This window comes from Pocillopora verrucosa, chromosome 6, assembly GCF_036669915.1.
Source record: "Pocillopora verrucosa isolate sample1 chromosome 6, ASM3666991v2, whole genome shotgun sequence".
Taxonomy (NCBI): Eukaryota; Metazoa; Cnidaria; class Anthozoa; order Scleractinia; family Pocilloporidae; genus Pocillopora; species Pocillopora verrucosa.
The window spans coordinates 18581786-18600148 of NC_089317.1; the positions used below are offsets into that span (position 1 = coordinate 18581786).

At 36.9% G+C, this 18363-nt stretch overlaps 1 protein-coding gene across 1 annotated transcript in view; it reads right to left on the minus strand.

The window, feature by feature from the left end:
- The window catches only part of LOC131797606 (DNA polymerase epsilon catalytic subunit A), a 37381-nt gene extending 19142 nt beyond the window's left edge, over window positions 1-18239 (minus strand). The window contains exons 1-33 of the mRNA XM_066167875.1: window positions 18061-18239; window positions 17722-17857; window positions 17262-17342; window positions 16038-16082; window positions 15778-15870; window positions 15444-15523; window positions 15206-15355; window positions 13874-13928; window positions 13284-13361; window positions 12747-12854; window positions 12042-12152; window positions 11840-11925; window positions 11205-11260; window positions 10797-10860; window positions 10199-10259; window positions 9397-9468; window positions 8708-8821; window positions 7977-8069; window positions 7700-7819; window positions 6889-6996; window positions 6290-6418; window positions 6006-6108; window positions 4998-5144; window positions 4646-4791; window positions 3927-3985; window positions 3481-3570; window positions 2906-2998; window positions 2566-2635; window positions 2365-2439; window positions 2168-2257; window positions 1620-1687; window positions 890-1085; window positions 228-626 (exon numbers count right to left, since the gene is read on the minus strand). Of these exons, the coding sequence (XP_066023972.1) occupies window positions 228-626; window positions 890-1085; window positions 1620-1687; window positions 2168-2257; window positions 2365-2439; window positions 2566-2635; window positions 2906-2998; window positions 3481-3570; window positions 3927-3985; window positions 4646-4791; window positions 4998-5144; window positions 6006-6108; window positions 6290-6418; window positions 6889-6996; window positions 7700-7819; window positions 7977-8069; window positions 8708-8821; window positions 9397-9468; window positions 10199-10259; window positions 10797-10860; window positions 11205-11260; window positions 11840-11925; window positions 12042-12152; window positions 12747-12854; window positions 13284-13361; window positions 13874-13928; window positions 15206-15355; window positions 15444-15523; window positions 15778-15870; window positions 16038-16082; window positions 17262-17342; window positions 17722-17857; window positions 18061-18143 (3459 nt within the window). The 5' untranslated portion in view covers window positions 18144-18239. The remainder of the gene's footprint in view (window positions 1-227; window positions 627-889; window positions 1086-1619; window positions 1688-2167; window positions 2258-2364; window positions 2440-2565; window positions 2636-2905; window positions 2999-3480; window positions 3571-3926; window positions 3986-4645; window positions 4792-4997; window positions 5145-6005; window positions 6109-6289; window positions 6419-6888; window positions 6997-7699; window positions 7820-7976; window positions 8070-8707; window positions 8822-9396; window positions 9469-10198; window positions 10260-10796; window positions 10861-11204; window positions 11261-11839; window positions 11926-12041; window positions 12153-12746; window positions 12855-13283; window positions 13362-13873; window positions 13929-15205; window positions 15356-15443; window positions 15524-15777; window positions 15871-16037; window positions 16083-17261; window positions 17343-17721; window positions 17858-18060) is intronic.
- Between the last annotated feature and the right edge of the window lie 124 nt (window positions 18240-18363).

Below are 18363 nucleotides of genomic sequence, written 5' to 3' on the forward strand. Positions count from 1 at the left end.
GAAGATTAGTCAGGCTACATTGATAGGCAATGTTGATTTGCTGATTACCACCTCAAAGTTAAAATAATTTTGCCCTTGAAGTAGAAGCAAATAATTTTTCCTCTTGCCTGAGCCAAAATTCAGAGAAACAATAATTATCCTTTCAAATTTACCAGCAGGTCATGACCATTATCAAGTTGAAGGTAAAATCATCACATATTTAAACAATTGTGAAAACTTAGTCATACCCCTTGCAGTGCAGCTGGGATGGTGATGATCTTCTGAATACAACTGTTAAGCCGCTCAATGTAATACTGCCAATCTAAGATATCTCTGATGTCAAAGCTGCTCATGGAAGCATCCTTCAGCCAACGTCGTAGATAATGTTTCTTCACACCATCCTCTGTTTGAAAGATTGCCAAGGGTATGGCTCTCTCAGTCACTGGTGATCCTTCTGGCTTTCTTGAAATAATAAACCGGCAGCTGAGACCTTTGTCTTTGACCATCTGATCACCAAGAAATTCTGACAGTCTCTTCGCTGTACTGATTGAGGTTGATTTCTGTCCTTCATAATCTTCAAGCTTTCTAGACATGCTGCGGTTCTCACAGATTAGTTCGAAGAGTTCACTGTCAGGCATGTTTGTTGCCTTAAAGAAGAAAATTAGCATGGGTACTGAGTTGATAACTCTCTGGGTAGCAGGGTTAAAATCCTCAATTCTCTACTGCCACAGCCAAGAGCAGTTATCAATATTTTAAATCAACAGTTCAGCCTATGATGGACTTTTTAAGCTTAAGTAATTTACATGAATTCACCTCACATACAAAGACATTAAGCAAATTAGCTTGAGCATTGTATTGATGTTGTGAAGAAAATTTAATTTTTTTTGCAGGAATGATGGGGTTACCACACCTTGCTGTAGAGAACATCAAGCCAGTAGTTTGCAACTTGAGCCACAGCAGCATAAACTTCTTCTAGAGTTTTCCCTTGAAGGAAAGCCTCAAAAACAGAGGACTGGAAAATCTTGACCAGTTGTAATTCACCACGTCGCTTAACTTCAAATCCTTTCAATTCTGCCAAGGAGCCATCATCATTGAACACTGCATATCTGATAGGAAATAATTGTGTAACCATTTCAATAAAAAATGAGTGTATGAACAGATCAAAATACACATAACAGGTGTTTAATCAAGGGTACAAGTTGGAAGAGTAGTGCCACTATATCAACATCTTCAGCCGCAAATATCGTAAGTATCACTCGCAAAATGATGGTAATTTTGATCCTTTACTCCCTAATATAAGTGGGGAAATTCTCCATACATTTCCTTCATTAAGAGAAGACTAATTGGGAGAATTTGTTTAACAATCAAGGGATTTTATAAGGTGGTGATCATTACCTTTCTTCTTGTGACCTTTATGTGTGATTCATGGGTGATATTGTAAGGAGAAATTGGATGTTAGTCACTTAAAAGGGTCAAAAGGTCAACCTGGCAAAGTTCTGCAAGATGATCATTTTAGTAGTACAGTATCTAGTATTCTTTAGTTTTCAAAACAGATGCAATGCAATACCAACTGACAGTTTCAATCTGGTATTCTCCAGGGTACACAAGAAATGCTGTACAACACTAATTCACACTTTTACCGTTTTTTTAATTTCTTTCCTTCTTCTTTTGAGGCAGGAAGAATCATTGCTTTATAGGGACCATCAACCTGACAATAAAGAAATTAAATCAATTTCAGTTCCCTTTCCTATTATCAATGAAATGTAATTCTCCCAGTCTAAACTATCATACAAACTGCTGCATGATTGAGAGGGGTTAACTTACAATTTTCTACAAAACAGATGAGTCAAATTTTGTAAACATCAATTAACCCTTTAACTCCCATGAGAGACCAAGGCAGAATTTTCTCCCAACAATATCAATACAATATCAATCAGATAAGTGATGAGAATAAAAAAAAATATAAACTTGAGAATAATTAGTTGATCCAATACTAAATTCTTAGAACTAACATTTTAAGAATTGTATAGTTGACAGTTAGGAGAATTACAAATTTGAACTGAGAGTTAAAGGGTTAAATTTCGAACACTTTCGCTTTTAAAGATTGTAAATACCACAACTACAACATTTGTAAGCTTAGGAAAATGCATTTGATAGCATTTAGTACTCGTACTGTACAGAGGTGTACCTCAAAAAAGATGGAGTTTTCACTTCTTGTTTCGTAGGTCAGATTCTCTGCATCTGTAAGTTCATGGTACTGATCATTGGTGTAGTGGTTCTGAAAAGAAAAAATGGTAAGGTAACAAAATCTTTTAAGCACTACAAGTTTGAACAGCAATTTATCTCATCTCTTTACAAATGAATCAAGATCAACATTCTAAATACCTTAACCATGATGTTCAACATAGCTCCAGGGTATGAAATTGCCACTTTACTCTTCTTTGGGTTAGTCGTAGTTATCTACGAGTCAAATATTTCATCAGTTATTTCTCAGTTAATGTGAAAACTGTGATTGGTCAATTTGGTGGGTCATATTCTCTTGGTCAAGTTAAAAAAAAAAAAAAAAGCCAATAAATAACTCTTTACCTGGAAGTTTTCAGGGAAACTTGCTGGCAGAACACACCAGATTCCGTCAGTGTCTAGTTCTAGAGGACGTCTGATAAACAGAAGCCCCTAATGAATTAGTAATCAATAAAGGATGCCTTTTTGAATATCTTAACATTAAATTTTGAGTGCACAGTAAAATTTAATGGTTACATTATTCCTTTTAGCTGCTGTCTAAGAGAATTAGATACATTGTGACCATGCACTGAACTAGATACAATGGTCACATTTTAAGGCCTTGCTATAAAACAGTCTGTCTTTTTTCCACGACAAAGTGGTTGCAGTAACTTGTTTTAAGAGTTATCTAACTGCATGAGCTCACCCAATTTGTTCCACAATTTCTCTAGCTTGTCTGATGATATTAGCACCAGTGTGACAAACAATGCCAGCCATCTCCATTGAATACCATCGAGCCCTGAAAACAAAAGGTAATGTGAGAGTTACTGGTAGAGGAAAAAATTGACAAATATTTTATGGGTGCAAGATTTGATGATAGTTCTTGAGGAGGAAGTAAGATTCAATTATAACTCATTGAAGTAATCCAATTGTTTCTGTATACATTGGGCAGTCCTTCAAAACATAAAAACAAGATAGCCCTATGTTTCAATTTTATTATTTTGTATAAAACTACACAGTGTGGGGCTACACACAGTCCATCATGGAATAGACAGAATAGAATAGTAAGATAGCCGATCAGATTGTAGCATGTTTCAATACTAGGCTAGTACACGAAGATTTCTACTAGAAATAAATAGCTATATTTAGGGCAATTATTTGAAATTCAAGCTAAAAGGAGGGGCACTTACTGGATGGAGAGCTCTTAAATAGAAAAAAAACACTGCAACATTATCCATGAAGACATAAAATCTGTATGGAGATAGAAATAACTTTTCTCACCCTTTCCTCATGACATAACCATAAAAAGAATTCAAGATACACTTGTGGGCCAGCTGAAGGGAATCGTACAAAACCTCTTTGCTTTTACAACTGAAAAATGAGGGAAAATAACCATGATATACTTAAAATCAATAAAATCAGTTAAAATCAAAGGGGATGTTTGTAGTAAGATAACTGTAGTTTGGAAACATCAACTATACCCCAAAGTAGAGAATCATCTATTGTCAGTCAAACCTACCAACAACAGTTCTTCTCAGACAATTAGACTGCACAATCACATGTTATTCCCCCCCCCCAAAAGGTTCAAACCATGATCTGTCTAACAAACTTGTCTTGAAAAATTACCACTGTCTTCATTTCTGTTTGTTTTCAAAATTTGATGGGTTTAGCTGACTGTAGGAGTCTTTGCATCCAAGATTTCCACACCTTTAAGAAAATTTCATTACCTTTTGATTTCTTCAGGATCACCACTTTGCATGGCAGCACCAAGTTTTCGTTTCCAAGCCTTTGAAGAAAACAATGTATTGTGTCCATTGTTTGATTCAGAGGGAAAGCTTATGTTTAAACCCATGTGATTCTTAGTCATCCTTTCACTCTCAGAAGTGAACAAAAAAAGAAATTTCTCCTTGCATTATCAATGTATTCTTGTATCAGAGAGAGAGAAAATCAACTTCCAGACATTGATGTTTCGGAACTAAAATCATGTCAGACATACACAGCAGACAGTGCAGAAAATATGTATTTTGATCTTAAGAGTGAAAGGGCAAGAGTAACCCAAACTGTGAACAACTAAAATCATTCATTGTGATCTATAAAAATCATCATAATCATCATTTGTCCTGTTCATCAAGATTCCACTTGTTATTGGAGGTGTGGGTCAGCATCACACTCCTGACACCATGTGATGTTACTGGACCACAAAACAGACAGTTTACAGCAAGGTAATTTAGCATTATCAACTCAGTTGAAAATGTAAATTTGCAAGCATTAGCCCTTTGTCATTTGCTCTGACTACTGGCTCAGGCTACTGGGAAATATCATTTCTTCACACAACAATCACTGCCTTAATTAAGACTTGACGGATACTGTACAAGAGTTATAGATATCAGAAAAGAATCAAACTGTTGTGGTGAACTATTGTGATCTCTCAGGGTTATTAATTTACCTTAAGAAGCCCTTTGAATTCATAACGCCTGTCACGGAAAGCTCGCACAGTGTCCACGTAAAATGAATTCTCTCGTTGGCAAATCATGGTATTTCTGATTTCTTGCTTGCTTACACGCACTCTCTTGTAAGCTTTGTGGCAGTAATCTGAAAACAGACATGGAACAAGTTAGGAAAGAACTTACATTAACCATAAAAAACATGAAATGGCTGACATCAGCATTGACTCAAAGCCAGATCTCGAACACTAATCAGTTCCCCACTCAATCAAGATTTAAATGCACAAACCCTTTTCATACCACTAAATCTTGATCCTAAAATGACATCACTTTTATTGGCACTGCACATCTTACCTTGCAATCTCTTTTTTTCCATCTGAGCTTGTTCAGCAAGGGTTAGAGAATGGAAAGATCTTGTGGGATCACCTGGATTAACACCAGGAATCTTTTCTACTTCAAGCTGCTGTTTGATGGTTTGATATTCATTACGAGTTGCTGGCACTGATAGGAAAAAATTCACATGTAAGGAGTTAGAGAAATGAAGTGGATGCAATACAAAAGAAAAAAGCCACCCAAGTGAGTGGGTGTGGTTTTGGTCAAAGAGTGTAGTCTAGTTTGATTTATTGGGTGGGCTTCCTGTGGAAAAGCCCAAGTCTAAAATTATTTTGTGGTTGTATCTTCTTACAACTGATCTCTGGGTACCAGCCTTTCATGATCCGTTCTCAGACCTTTTGTGTAGTACTATAGGTACTATGCAGTGCCTTTTTTAGACCTCTTTTGAAATCTCCTTTTTTTCTATGTACTGAATTTTTCTTCAATTCATCTCCTCTGATGTATTTTAATTTTGTTTTCAGAATGTATTATTTGCAAATGTGTGTGACTACAGGTTTCCTTTTTTTAATGATTTAAATTAAAGATATGCTGTAGAAAATTCTACAAATTTTATTTTGGGGGGGAAAGCACATGATCACTCTTGTGTACTAAAGTGGATCCACCCTTACCAAACTGAGTGATATGGGACATATATGACCCATATATGGGTCTGATGTGGGAAAATCTATGGGCCATATATGGATTTCATAGGGTTTTGATATGGGACACTATGCACCATATCGAACCCATATGTTGCTATATACTGCCTCTCTATTGTCTTTTCTATGGGAAAGATATGTATTTCATAAAAATCCAGCTACAAATGTCGACATGACTCTAACTTCTTTCATGTTTCACATCAGATTATAAACAACTTAGATTTGTCAGACATAAGATAAGTGAGCAAAGGGGCAAAGGTGGGACAGTAATTGGTTAGCGGATAAAAACCAGGAAAAACCTCTTTTTCTGAAATAAAAATTAACTTCTTACTAAAATCGCCTCTCCAAGTCCAGTTCATGACTCGCTGGCATTTTGCTCCTGGTTTGTTGAAGTCACATGCAGCACAAGTTGCCTCATCAACCATAGCAGATGGCTACAATAGTGCAACAAGAACAATAAAAACATTATCATAAGCAGAGCAGGGGTGAGAAAATTTTTGTGGAAACATTGTACTACAAAATATCATGTCTTCTTCAAATGACATTCAGGGGCAAATTTTTACAGGTTTTGACAACAATGCATGACCCTTCAACCTGGTTTTTAAAAGTTGTTACCTGGAGTCTGTTGGTAAGGATAATGTTAGGGTACATGGCACCCACATCAAGATGATAGATCAAAGGGTTCTCCAGTCTTGCAGGTGTGTCTCGCAAACTTGCCAACTTGTCTTTGATCTCGGAACAAACCTATCAGGACCAAAAAATCAAACAATGATACTATATCTAAATATTGATACTGTATCTAAATATCATTTAGTGATCATTTACTTTACTCTCATGACCTTAATGTTTGATTCAGTGGTGATATTGCAAGGAGAAATTAGATGCTTATCACTCTCAGGGGTCAAATGGTCAAAAGAGCTCAAGGAATTGGAGAAAATATGCCAGTATTTGAGTAGAGAAGATAGCACTCAGTAACAAGAGCCAACCAAGGCACACTGTTAATCAAGTGACTGTAATGTATTGGCCCCAGTCAACATGTTGTCCAATGGTAGTGACAAATACTTGACTAACTCATACCTTGCATACACACAGTCCATCAATTTTGCTATTAAGCATGCAATTTTATAATTTTACTCTCCTTTGGATAACTTAGTCCAGGTAACATTTCCTATCCAATCTATGGAACAATATTGAATTTTACAGGATATACTAACCTCATCAAAATTTGTAACAGTATCCATAGGAATATTTTCTTCTTCAACAATCGCATGTCGCATTGTGCTTTCCACATTATCGATAAGTTTTTGGAATGCATCGGGAACCTATAACATAAATGGAAGGGACTGAAGTAAATCTCAAAGTTCAAGCACCATATTTCCTTGAATAAATGCCTGGGCAATTAATTAAAAATTGGCTAAAAGGAGGGGTTTTCATTTCAAGGAGAGGGTTTAATTGAGGGAGGTGCTTAATAAGAAACCATTAATCTGTACTTGAGGCCTAAAAAGTTATACACAAAGTGGCAATGGAAACAGGTTTTCCTTGTATCCCTTCTATTGAAGAAAGGAAGGAAGGAGGGGGGGATGCTTATGTGGGAGGGGTGCTTGTTTGATATTGTGGCCCAAGGGATGGGTGGTTATTTGGGGAAGAGTGAATATTACAGCATAGACAATTATTCGATGAAATAGGGTATGTTAATATTCTAGGTCATGAAGGGATAACCAGGTGAGATTAGAAATAGAGAGACAGTATTAGCATAATTATATAGATGCCTTAGATCATATACACCCTTGGTAACCCTTATTTAATAATATGTATCAGCTAATGCATTGGTCAATAAATCCGTCTAGAATGCTTCCTGATACTCCAGCAATAGTCTCATGTCAGTAATCAGCTGATGGTTAACCAACACCTCAAACAGTCAGGTGACACCTGACGCAAAGTAGCAGTCGATTATTGCTCAACAAAAATGGTTTAAATGACTGCCCCACCTAACATGACCTTCACCACTCGTTCCCTGACACTTACCAATCGAAATCTACAAGGGATGTCACTTCTGAATACTCCTGACTCAAGAGCTTCTACATGACCTCCTACGTATGTCTCAGAGTCAAGCACATGGCCATCACTTGTCAGCTTATTAAACACCTGAAAAAATGCAAAGGGTGTCTAGTTTCAATGTCATTAGAACACAGCATGAGTAATTGTGATAACCAACTGGAAAAAGGAAATAACATGTGCCATTAGGAGCCAAACTGCCTGAAGCAAAGCAAAATACATGTGACCAACATGACAGAACCCTGACCTGCTCTTGCTTGTTAGGATATATGATGTTTGCATGGAAGGCTTGCACCATTAACAGGGCTTCACACAATGTTCCTGATCCTTTCCTGAGAACCTACAAGGTGTGTTATAATAGTGAGCTAACACAAACCTGTAAACATAGCTAGGGAATGTAGCTTTGCAAAGAGTACATTGTCCACATTTGTTTAATGTGTCCATGTTCTTCATTCTCTCTTTGTGCTTTCTTGCCCACCCAAACTTTTGCATTTCCTTTTGCATGATGACTCTTAATATCAGGCAGACTCATGGATAAAATTGTAAAAGCTATAGAGACTTAAAACAGGGTTTGAACCCCTGATTCTAGACGAGACTACAATAGCCCATTTTACAGTTGCGTGCTTGGTTGCCAAGCCTTTGAACAGGAGTGAGGCTAATGTTGACCTTGTTACGCTACAAAAGATTGCTGCTTTTCAAAAGTAAAATACTCTGTTATCATGCTAACTAGATACTAGTCTCCATCACAACATGGTCACCTTCAGCTTCACTCCAAATCAAAGGCTTGGCAACTAAGTACACAACTGTAAAATTGATTATTAACTAAACTAATTTAAGCTCATTCCAATGAGATCTTGTCCATGTTTCTGTGCCTAGAAGGCATTGGGAGTAACACTTCTAATTTTCCTTGGAGTAGTTTCAACTCCACCAACTTAAATTTTACACCACACATGAGAATTTGACATGACTCATGCCTACCTCATCTGCCTCCATGGGAATAATGGTGCACAGTGCAAAGATAAATGGATGGACATATTTCATGTAAAGGTAGTAAGTTGCAACTGCATCAGAAACTGAGTAATTTGCCAATTCCTGGTCAAGAGAAATGTTAACATTCAGTTAGACATTTTAACCCAGCATGTTGAGAGAGAATAACAAAGTCTAGAAGTACAGGGTAACATTGTTCAGATCACATGGTGACCACCATGTTTTGAAGGTTTTTCTCCCTGTCTTCTGGTTCTCTTCCCCCCATTGCAACTAACATTCCAAATTCTAATCTGACTCGAAGACACTGAACAAAGAGCCCCCCCCCAGTGGAAATGCTGCTCCTATTAAATTTATTTGTTCATTAATTTATTCAGGCTTTGTGTTGATTGCAGTACGTCTTACTTATAATACTGGGTTAGATATGCATATTAGGGTCCAAATCATGTGCTCAGGAGTGAATAAAGTTTTGCTTTTTGTGGATCACTTTCTCTCTCAGGCTTTAACATATCTCATAAGTGGCATTTTATTTCATTTCATCTAGTTTCCTTTATTCAAATGTTATTGTTTTCCTTTCAGTCAGACAAGATTGTACAAGTCAGATGACACAGATTATACAGATATTGAGTTGAATATATTTCTTCAGTTTGGATGCCTGGCAGCAAGTTTAAAATATTCCTCACCTGAGGTTGCTCACTGGCCATGCGGCACATCTCTTCAGGATCCAGTTCAATGGGATCATATCGCAACTTAGCCTGCAGGTAAAGAAAAAGACAATTCAGTCAACAACATGAATGATAACTGAGGACTGAACACAGGTTTTATAACTGAGAAATAATTAAAATACACTCCTTTCAATCCCACCCACAGAATTCAAGGAAAACATCCTTCTGTTAACCCCTTAACTCCCAGAAGTGATTAACATGAAACTTCTCCTTATAATATCCATACATTATCCAGCAAACAGGTTCTGAGAAAACTAAAATTAATCAGGTAGAAGTTGTTATCTTGATCTAACGCTAAATTATCATAACTAATTTACAAAGAAATGTGTAGCAGCTACTGGGGAGAATTAACAATCAGATCTTTGGAGTTAAAGGGTTAAGCCTTTTTTCTTTTAATCACCTTGTAGAAGTTTATATTAAGAAAAAGATGAGAGATAAAATGAGTATGAATAAAAGATGAGTCTGAATAAATGTAACTTAAGGGAGTAACATCTCTAAATCAGTTTAGCCAAAGATTTGCAACTTCTGATTTCCAAGTTGTTTCATTCTTTTTTTTATTCTTAGCCATCTTTGTTCTTCATTTTCTTTTCTTTATCTCACTGTACCTTTATTTTTTAAACTTCTTAAAGATAAATTGCACTGTTGCATACCACAAAAAAAAGGCTTAAAATGTTCTGATGCAGCACTATTTAGTAGGGCTAGAAAAATGAATTAACTGAAAAAAAAATTAAATGAAAAAAATATATTTTTCTCTCCATACTTTGGTAGTAGCCTTCAAGTTTTGACTTCCGACAGGGAGGTAGCTGTCTCTTTTAACCCATCTAAAGAAAATAGCAAATGAAATAAACAACAAGTTAGGGAAACCACATTTTCAACCTTTTTTAAGCATATTCAAGCAAATTCCGTAGATGAGATTCATTCACACTTCTAAACTTGTCACTGGAAATTATGCATTCAATACCACTTAAACTGGGAAATGGCTGCTATAAAAATTTATGAGATGGTATGGCTTTTGGTATCAGCACCTGTGACAGACAGGTTTGAAAGTTACGGCCTAGGATGGTCAACTGGCTGGCCATTTTGGCCTTCTAACAGCTCTTGTTGACAGCTCTGCCATTATGATTTCACCAACTTTCCTTCATTGACAGTTCATTAGTACCCATTTATACTCATGGGTAGAGGGAGGTGCTATGAGAGTAAGTGTCTTATCCCAAAACAAAAAAACAACAATCGTACTACTGAGGGCTTGAACTCAGATCCCTTCTCCACTAATTGAGGTAAACACTTAGCCACAAAATTATAGACAGATTTGGCCTATAAAAAAAAATGGATTGTCAAAAGATAATTATCAGACAAACCTGAAAGCATCCATGTGGATTGCCGCCCGACTTTTGTACTCTCCTTGTGCATCAGCAGAAAAACCTGAAAAGAGTGTATCACAAAGAAACTCACTCATCTTAACTTCCACAATCCATGAACTGAGGAATAGGTCAGGACAAATTCGAAACTCATTATTAAATCATAAGGGACAGTCAAATGAAAGTCCTCCAAACCTCACTCAATCTGAAGTAGCTTTCTCCAAAAAGACTTAATCTTATAATTAACTCATGACTGACTGACTGTGCTCTGCATGTTATTAACTGTAAGTTGATAGAGGTAACTGTAAATTAGTCCTTTGCCAGAGAAAATAACTAAGTTACTGACTCACTAACTGACTGCCTGTTTATCGATGAAGCACTGACTTGTTTAAAAGTATAATTTCTCACCAATTTCATCAAACATGTTGATACCATGATATGTTGCACGGGCCTCAACAAATGGCCTGAAATACACATTGTTTTCAAAGTAAGTATTAACACAAGAAGAACAAGTCTTGGGAAACACCTCAAACCTGCCCCATTTGGACCAGAAATGGCTTACATATCAAGAATGCCTCTATCCAGAACAACCACATCTACTCATAGATCAAGCAAGACATATCACAACCTTGGACTGTCCAGTTCAAAGCCTCATCCTATTTTCTTGAAGCATTCATTGAAGTGGAAATTACTAACAACTTCTATCTTAACACCACTAGGTAAGCTCTTGTTGAAGAGCAGGAGGTTGAGGGTCCATGCCCCAGACCAGACCAACACTCAGGGTCCTATAATAATGAGGAGAATGTGTTGTCTTTGCTATAACGTCCACAAATGGTTAGACATTCTAGTCTTCATCAGGATGAAAAACTGAAGGCCTTGTATCATGCACTTCCTTTGTGCTGGCTGGCAGGGGACATTAAACAACCCACACACTTCTCCCAAAGGATAGGGAACCTAGCTTCCAGTGTTGTAGTCTGACCTAGTCATTGTCTAAAGAGGCCCCCATTTAAACCACGCACTGGACATGACAAGAAATCTCTTACCAATCAAAGGAATCACCATTGTAGGTTACAAATATATTTGGTTTCACTTCCAGGATATGCTCGAAAAAACGCTGGAGGAGGCTTAACTACCAAGGGAAGAATTGAAAAATAATTTTTCAAAAAATATCAGCAAAAATGTTTCAATACTCAGGCACAAAATCCATCCTACAGTAAAGTTTTGCAGACATCATCATGTTCCTACCTCATTGGGCTCGTTTATGACTGTGAAATGTCCTTCATATTCAGGTTTAGGCGTGTATTCAAAATCTTCAATGTCTTCTGAAACTATTTCTCTATTAATAATTAAAAAGCCCTATAACGAATAAAACAAGATAGTTGATCAAGTAAGATCTGATTCCAACAGACAGAAAAGTAACAGACCATTGCCATAAACCCAAACTTCCTAAACAGTTTGGAATGCAAAAAGAATAAAGGGAGTGAGTTTCAAAAGAAACCTTGGTGCTGCGTCCGTGCTGCGGAGAGTGCAACAGAGTAATTAAGTATTATCAACTGAGTTGATAACATAAATTGGCCACCAAGATGGTTTAAAAGTAGACATTTTGAACATTAGCCCTGTGCCATTTGCTCTGATGGAGGACTAATGCTTGAAACGTCAGCTTTAACCCTTTAACTCCCAGATTAAATTTTTAATTCTCCTAACTGTCAATCATACAATTCTTATAATATTGGTTCCTAAGAACTTAGTGTTGGATCAAATAATTATCCCCAAATTGATCTTTTTATTAATTCTCATCACTCATCTGGTTGATTTTGTATTGATATTGTAAGGAGAAATTCTGTCTTGGTCACTCATGGGAGTTAAAGAGTTAAAACCCTTTACAGTGGCCAATTTAGTTGATAATACTTAATTACCCAGTTTGGAATGCAGACAATTTTAGTTAAATACCTGGCCATCAATCATGTAAGACACCATCATGATGGAATCTGTGCTGGAATCAGGAAACTTAAGTGGCAGCTTTGTTGTCTCAATATCATATGCCAATACAATTGGTTCCTGTAGAAAACCAAAGTTTCACATGAGAGGCTACAATTTTTAAGGCATAATCAAAAACCAATTCCCTAGTCCATGTCTTTCATAAAAAAGAAGCACCAGTATATGGCCTCACATAAAGAACCAGATTGGAGAGCAGATTTTGTGGACTACATTTCCCTAAAAAAACCTCTACACCCTTATGTCATTGTGCATATTCTCCATACTGTTCTCTATACATTTCCTAAGGTGCTGACAAGGAGAATTTGTTAAACATTCAAGAGCATCTTAGGGTCAAAGGGTGTAACAAAATTACCAGGGAAATTTTATTTTGTACTGTTCATGGAAATCTATTTTCCTTGATAACTGCATGTGTGGTGAGCTATTTTGTGCACTGCATCTGTACATAATTATAAAGTAAAAGCACAACGAAAGATAAAAAAACCCACTCACAGGTCTGTCGAGAAGATCCTCCCTTCTTCTGATCTCTGCATGAATCCCACCACGAACTTTCACATCATACCAGTGACCCTGTTAAATGACAAGAGGAAAGTTAAAAGGAAGAAGAAAAGGTTACACATTTGTCACAAGTGAGGAAGGGCAGGGGCAAAATGGAAATCTGCTTTTTTTCTTAGGATTTGAAGCTTAGATGTTAGAAATATACTATTTGTTTATGCCAGTTTCAAAAAGTTAACTACTATGAGTTTAACACATATTCCTAGTAAGCAGTCATTTTCAAAAGAGCAGGTTAGCATCAATCATTGTAAATCTGTGGCTTCTCAAGAACTGAGGCTGTTCCTCAACAGTTTGTGGCAATTATTTGCAAGAATTCTACTAACAAATTCCTCCTAACCACTCCACCCTCCCTTTTTTTCCCTCTTACACAGATCTAATCAGTGTTGACAGGTGCCTAAAATGGGGGTCATGGTTGGGATACAAGAAACTTCCAGCCATATTCACCACCATTAACTTCTCCATCTCATCCTATGCTTGAGTGTTTAATATTTCATTTCTAATATTTTAACCACATTTTATTCACTCACCACAAAAATCCTGAGATCAATAGCCACTCTGACATGATAGGGTACATCATATTCCCTGGTTAAAAAAAAGATTTTGAATTGAAAATGTTTTGTACACAGTGAGTCTCTTAACCCTTCCACTTCCAAGATATCTTTAGGTGTGTTTCCTTAAACAAAGTTTGGATCCCCCATCAAACATTCCTGAAGAATCTGCAGGCTGTAGTCTTTGCAAATATGTTCAGCTTAGAGAAAGATGTTTTTAGTCTTTTCACTAGCATGGGACAAAGAAAAAATTCTGAGTCCCCATGTGGCCAAGAGGAATCAAACCTCAAACCTTTGGATTCTGCACTCTGATGCTCTACCTCTGAACCTCTATAGTGAGCAAGACCATTTCAGGGCGTGAAATTGCGCCTAATACAGGTGCCAATGCGACTAAATTTTCACTTTGGTGACCAAATCCTGAAAGTTAGTCGCCAAATTGGCGACTAGAACGTTTCATCATAACCTTACCAAGAGATTTAGTGAATTAAAAAGATTTGCAAAGATAAATCCGCGGCAAACTTCCTCGTTAAGTTTGTTTCCAAAACGTAGCACATGCATCTCGATGGATAACTGGACGCCGTCTTGGATTTAGATGAGTGTCCACTTTGTAGCACGTTAAAGATCTTTTTCTTAACTTAATTTTATAGGGTCTATCTAGAATGCTGACAGCGTAAAGAAAGAAATTTGTTTGTCTTTGAAAATGGCGACCAACTTTTTTTGAATTGGCTACCACTTTGAAGAATTTAGGAGCCAAGTGGCTATCAGGAAAAAAAGTTAATTTCACGCCCTGCATTTCGAAGTCATATATGACATGCGTCCTGCATACTGCTGGGATCAGCAATGTCAATGGTGTCATGTTCATAAATAGAATTAGAAAATGGTAGATTTTGAGCTTGCTGAGCTTCCCAATGGCCTTGTTTATCATAGAGTATCTGTGGCTCACTGGTAGAGCATTGGAGCACAGAGTCCCAAGGTCTAAGGTTCCATTCCTCATGGGGACTCAGAATTTTTTCTCTGTTCTAAGCTTGTGACAAGAGGAAAAAGATCTCTCTATTTTTCACCCAACTCAAAATTTACTATCTCTCTTATTCTATTTACAAATATGTTTAGCTTAATGATAGAAAAGTGATGCATACTCATGTCTTCATCTCATTCAGAGTCATGTACTTCATAAACAACTGACTGTGCCAACAACAAAATGGCCAAAATCCTCGCATGAGTGCAAAGATTTTTTGAAAAATTTTAAAAAGACAATAAATATCTTTAAAGCAAGTTTTGAAGAAAATACAAAAAATTCAGTTGGTTTATTACCTGATGTCAATGATATTTGCCATTTGATCAGTACTTCTTCTGTTAGCTGCAATCATTTCTTCTTCATTCCAATCATTGCCCATCACAATGTTGTACGCTGCATTTGTCTTGGCCTGTTCTTTGTTTTTCCTTACAGCTGGCATAATTTCCCTTGGATTGAGATAAAATCATGGAACAACTTATTTATAATCTGTGAATAATACTGTGTAAAATAAAAACCTCTTATCAAAAATCTTACCTCTTCACTTTCATCAAGTCATTAACTGTGAGAAATGACAGCTTAATGTAATTTCTTTTCAGCCCAACAAGGTGATTATTCTAGAGGGCAAAGAGATCATAAAGAATAACTTAAAATCTATAGTTGATTGAACCATATTGCTGAGAATAAATCCCAAAGAGTGATCTAATTTCTCCTGAGTCATTCATTAAGATCATGAGAACAAAGGAAATTATCAGCAGTCTTCAGAAACTTTGATCATTAAACAAATTCTCCTTGTCAGTACCAAAGAAAATGTTAATGAAGGAGAGTATAGAGAACATGTTTACTGATGTCAGGGTGTAGAGGGTCTTACCAGATCTAGATCTTCCTTTGCAACTGTTTCTATGCTTGCTATCAGTCCACCAAACTTTCTGTTCAAGAAAGTTGCCACTTCTCGATCAGTGTCCTAGCATTGGAGACAAAGTTAAGATTTCAAATTTAAAAGGGTTTTCAGTGAGGTAGATAATTTAAGTATTCTAGGTCTAAAAGAATAGATTCAAAAGTAGTCATATGAAAGGGCTGGACATGGATAAAACATTTACCAGATCATGAAAGGACTAAAAGCACACTCACTTTCTTTGCAAGGATGTAGAAGTAAGGCTTGTAGGGTAATGGTACCTGTCAAATGACAATAAAAACATTGGTTCAGAGGACTGACCAACTGAGGCCTAGCTCAGACGTCATGCTTCTGCCACACCAAACTGAATACAGGAATTAAGTTATACAAAAGCACAGCAGAAGCACAGAATCTGAATCAAACTTTTTAACTAAGTTCAAGAGAATTGAGTTCAACCAGCTCTGCTGTGCTACATGACTTTGGCTCAAAAGTGATTCAGATGTCATACCCCTGCCATGCCAAACAGAATTCATAAATTATACTAATGTACTTTAGTGGGATTGCATTATTACAGGGGAGTCATGATAATAATAATTCTCCTTTACAGAATATGCGCCAAGGGCATTTCGGTAAATGCTGAATTTTGCACAATGTTGGCCCAGAGTCGCACCTAATTGCAAACAAGTTCTGCATGGCAGAAGCATGACATCTGAACTGGGCCTTAAACTTGCTCACTTGTGCACTCACCCACTCAAAAACTCATTGACACAGACTCATTGGCTCATTTACTCACTCACTGACCTACTGACTGACTGACTGATTGAGCAATTGAGTAACCAAATGACTGGCTCAGTGATTGACTGCCCAAGTAAGTGCCTAAATGACTGTGTAACTGACTAACTGACTCCCTGCCTTTTTGACTCACTGATTGACTAACTGACTATTTTTGCATATGGCAGGTTATCAGGACTATATACCATTTGAGTGTCTGATTGATGGACTGATAGACTGATTGCCTTAATTCACTGATGGATAGATTTATTTATTGGCAATAATGCAGATGAGACCAATAATAAAGGATTTTTGAGTACATTAATCCACACCAAAGGAAAAATTTGAATCTATGTTTACAATGCTATAGAAAGACTTGTGTATCAATGAATTTAAAGCTCTAACACCTCCCCCCTCCCACAATTGCATTCAAATACTATACACAACCACTGCATTTATGGTCAAATGCTCTGCCAGAAACATATTTTTTTCACAAAATGGTGAGAAATAAAAGACATGGTGCATTAGCTTTTAGCACCCTTGTTGCCCTTTTTGCTTGCAAGCATTATACTATAATGATATTGACCAGCACAGACAACAGTAAGATGCTCATGGGTTGCCTAAAATGGGGATAGGAGATGACAAAGCTGCAAATTGATCAGCGCATCATCAGATTTCATAGTACCCACCCTAAAGCGGCCTCCATCATCTTGAATGAAGTAGAGGTCTACAGCACTTATTAGCTTCTTGTCATCATCAATTACTTCTGTCTACCAAAAAAAACAAAAACAAAAAAACAGGAGTAAATTAAGGATGAGCAACCATTTTTTGGGATATTTTTTGGAATACCCCCAGTTTCTTCCTTCTGACTTCACTGCTCTGTGAAATGCACTCATTTTGTTGTCACGTTTTCATTGCAACAAACATTATCAACTTGAAGGTTTTCGGAAGGCAAACAAATCCTTACCATAAAGATCAAGGCAGGCTAGAAACGATGTTTCACAATTTCATTTCAAACTTGTCTACTAGTCAGTCAACTTAAGTCGAAAGAAAGTTTGATCACGTTGTACATGTACTTTAAAGTTATGACATTTTTCTATCGTGTCGTCTCTTGCTCTTGGGCAAATGTAATTATCTTGTTTAACTTACTGGATGCATGTTGATAAGCCATCCAAGTCGATCTATTGGCTCCTTGTAGCGATCAAATCCATACTTAACATCCAGCGTGTCATTTGTTTGAATCCTGAGGACCCTTGTTTCGGTCGAGCCACCGAAGTCATCAGGTCTAGAGAGTGATCAATCGTAGAAAGTAAAGTTATTTCAGTTTAGTGGACCTCTCAATCGTGAAAAACCGGCAGATACAGAGGCTAACTCACACATACTTCTGATCTGATCTTCGATCGAATGAAACTTTCACGATCCCTATGAGCTACAAAAGAGACAAACTTGAAATGTACAATTATGCCAAATCCAAGATGGAGAACTAACCTTGAACGCGAGCGTGAATTACTGCTATCCTCGCCATCGTCGGCATCTCCTTTCTTTCTTTTACCACTATTCAGAAGAACCATGTTTGCGTTTTCAAAGTTTTGTTAGTGATCAACAAACATTACAGCTACAATCGCGAAAAATTTAGATGAACCCCTCAATGACATTTGAGGACCAGATTGAACTAATTGAGCGAAGTTGACGCATTTTGATAATTTGGCGGGAAACAAGACAGCATACTGCGCATGTACTTTTAGCATTTCCGCTGTGCACAAAATAAGGTTTGTTTTTCGATTGGTCACG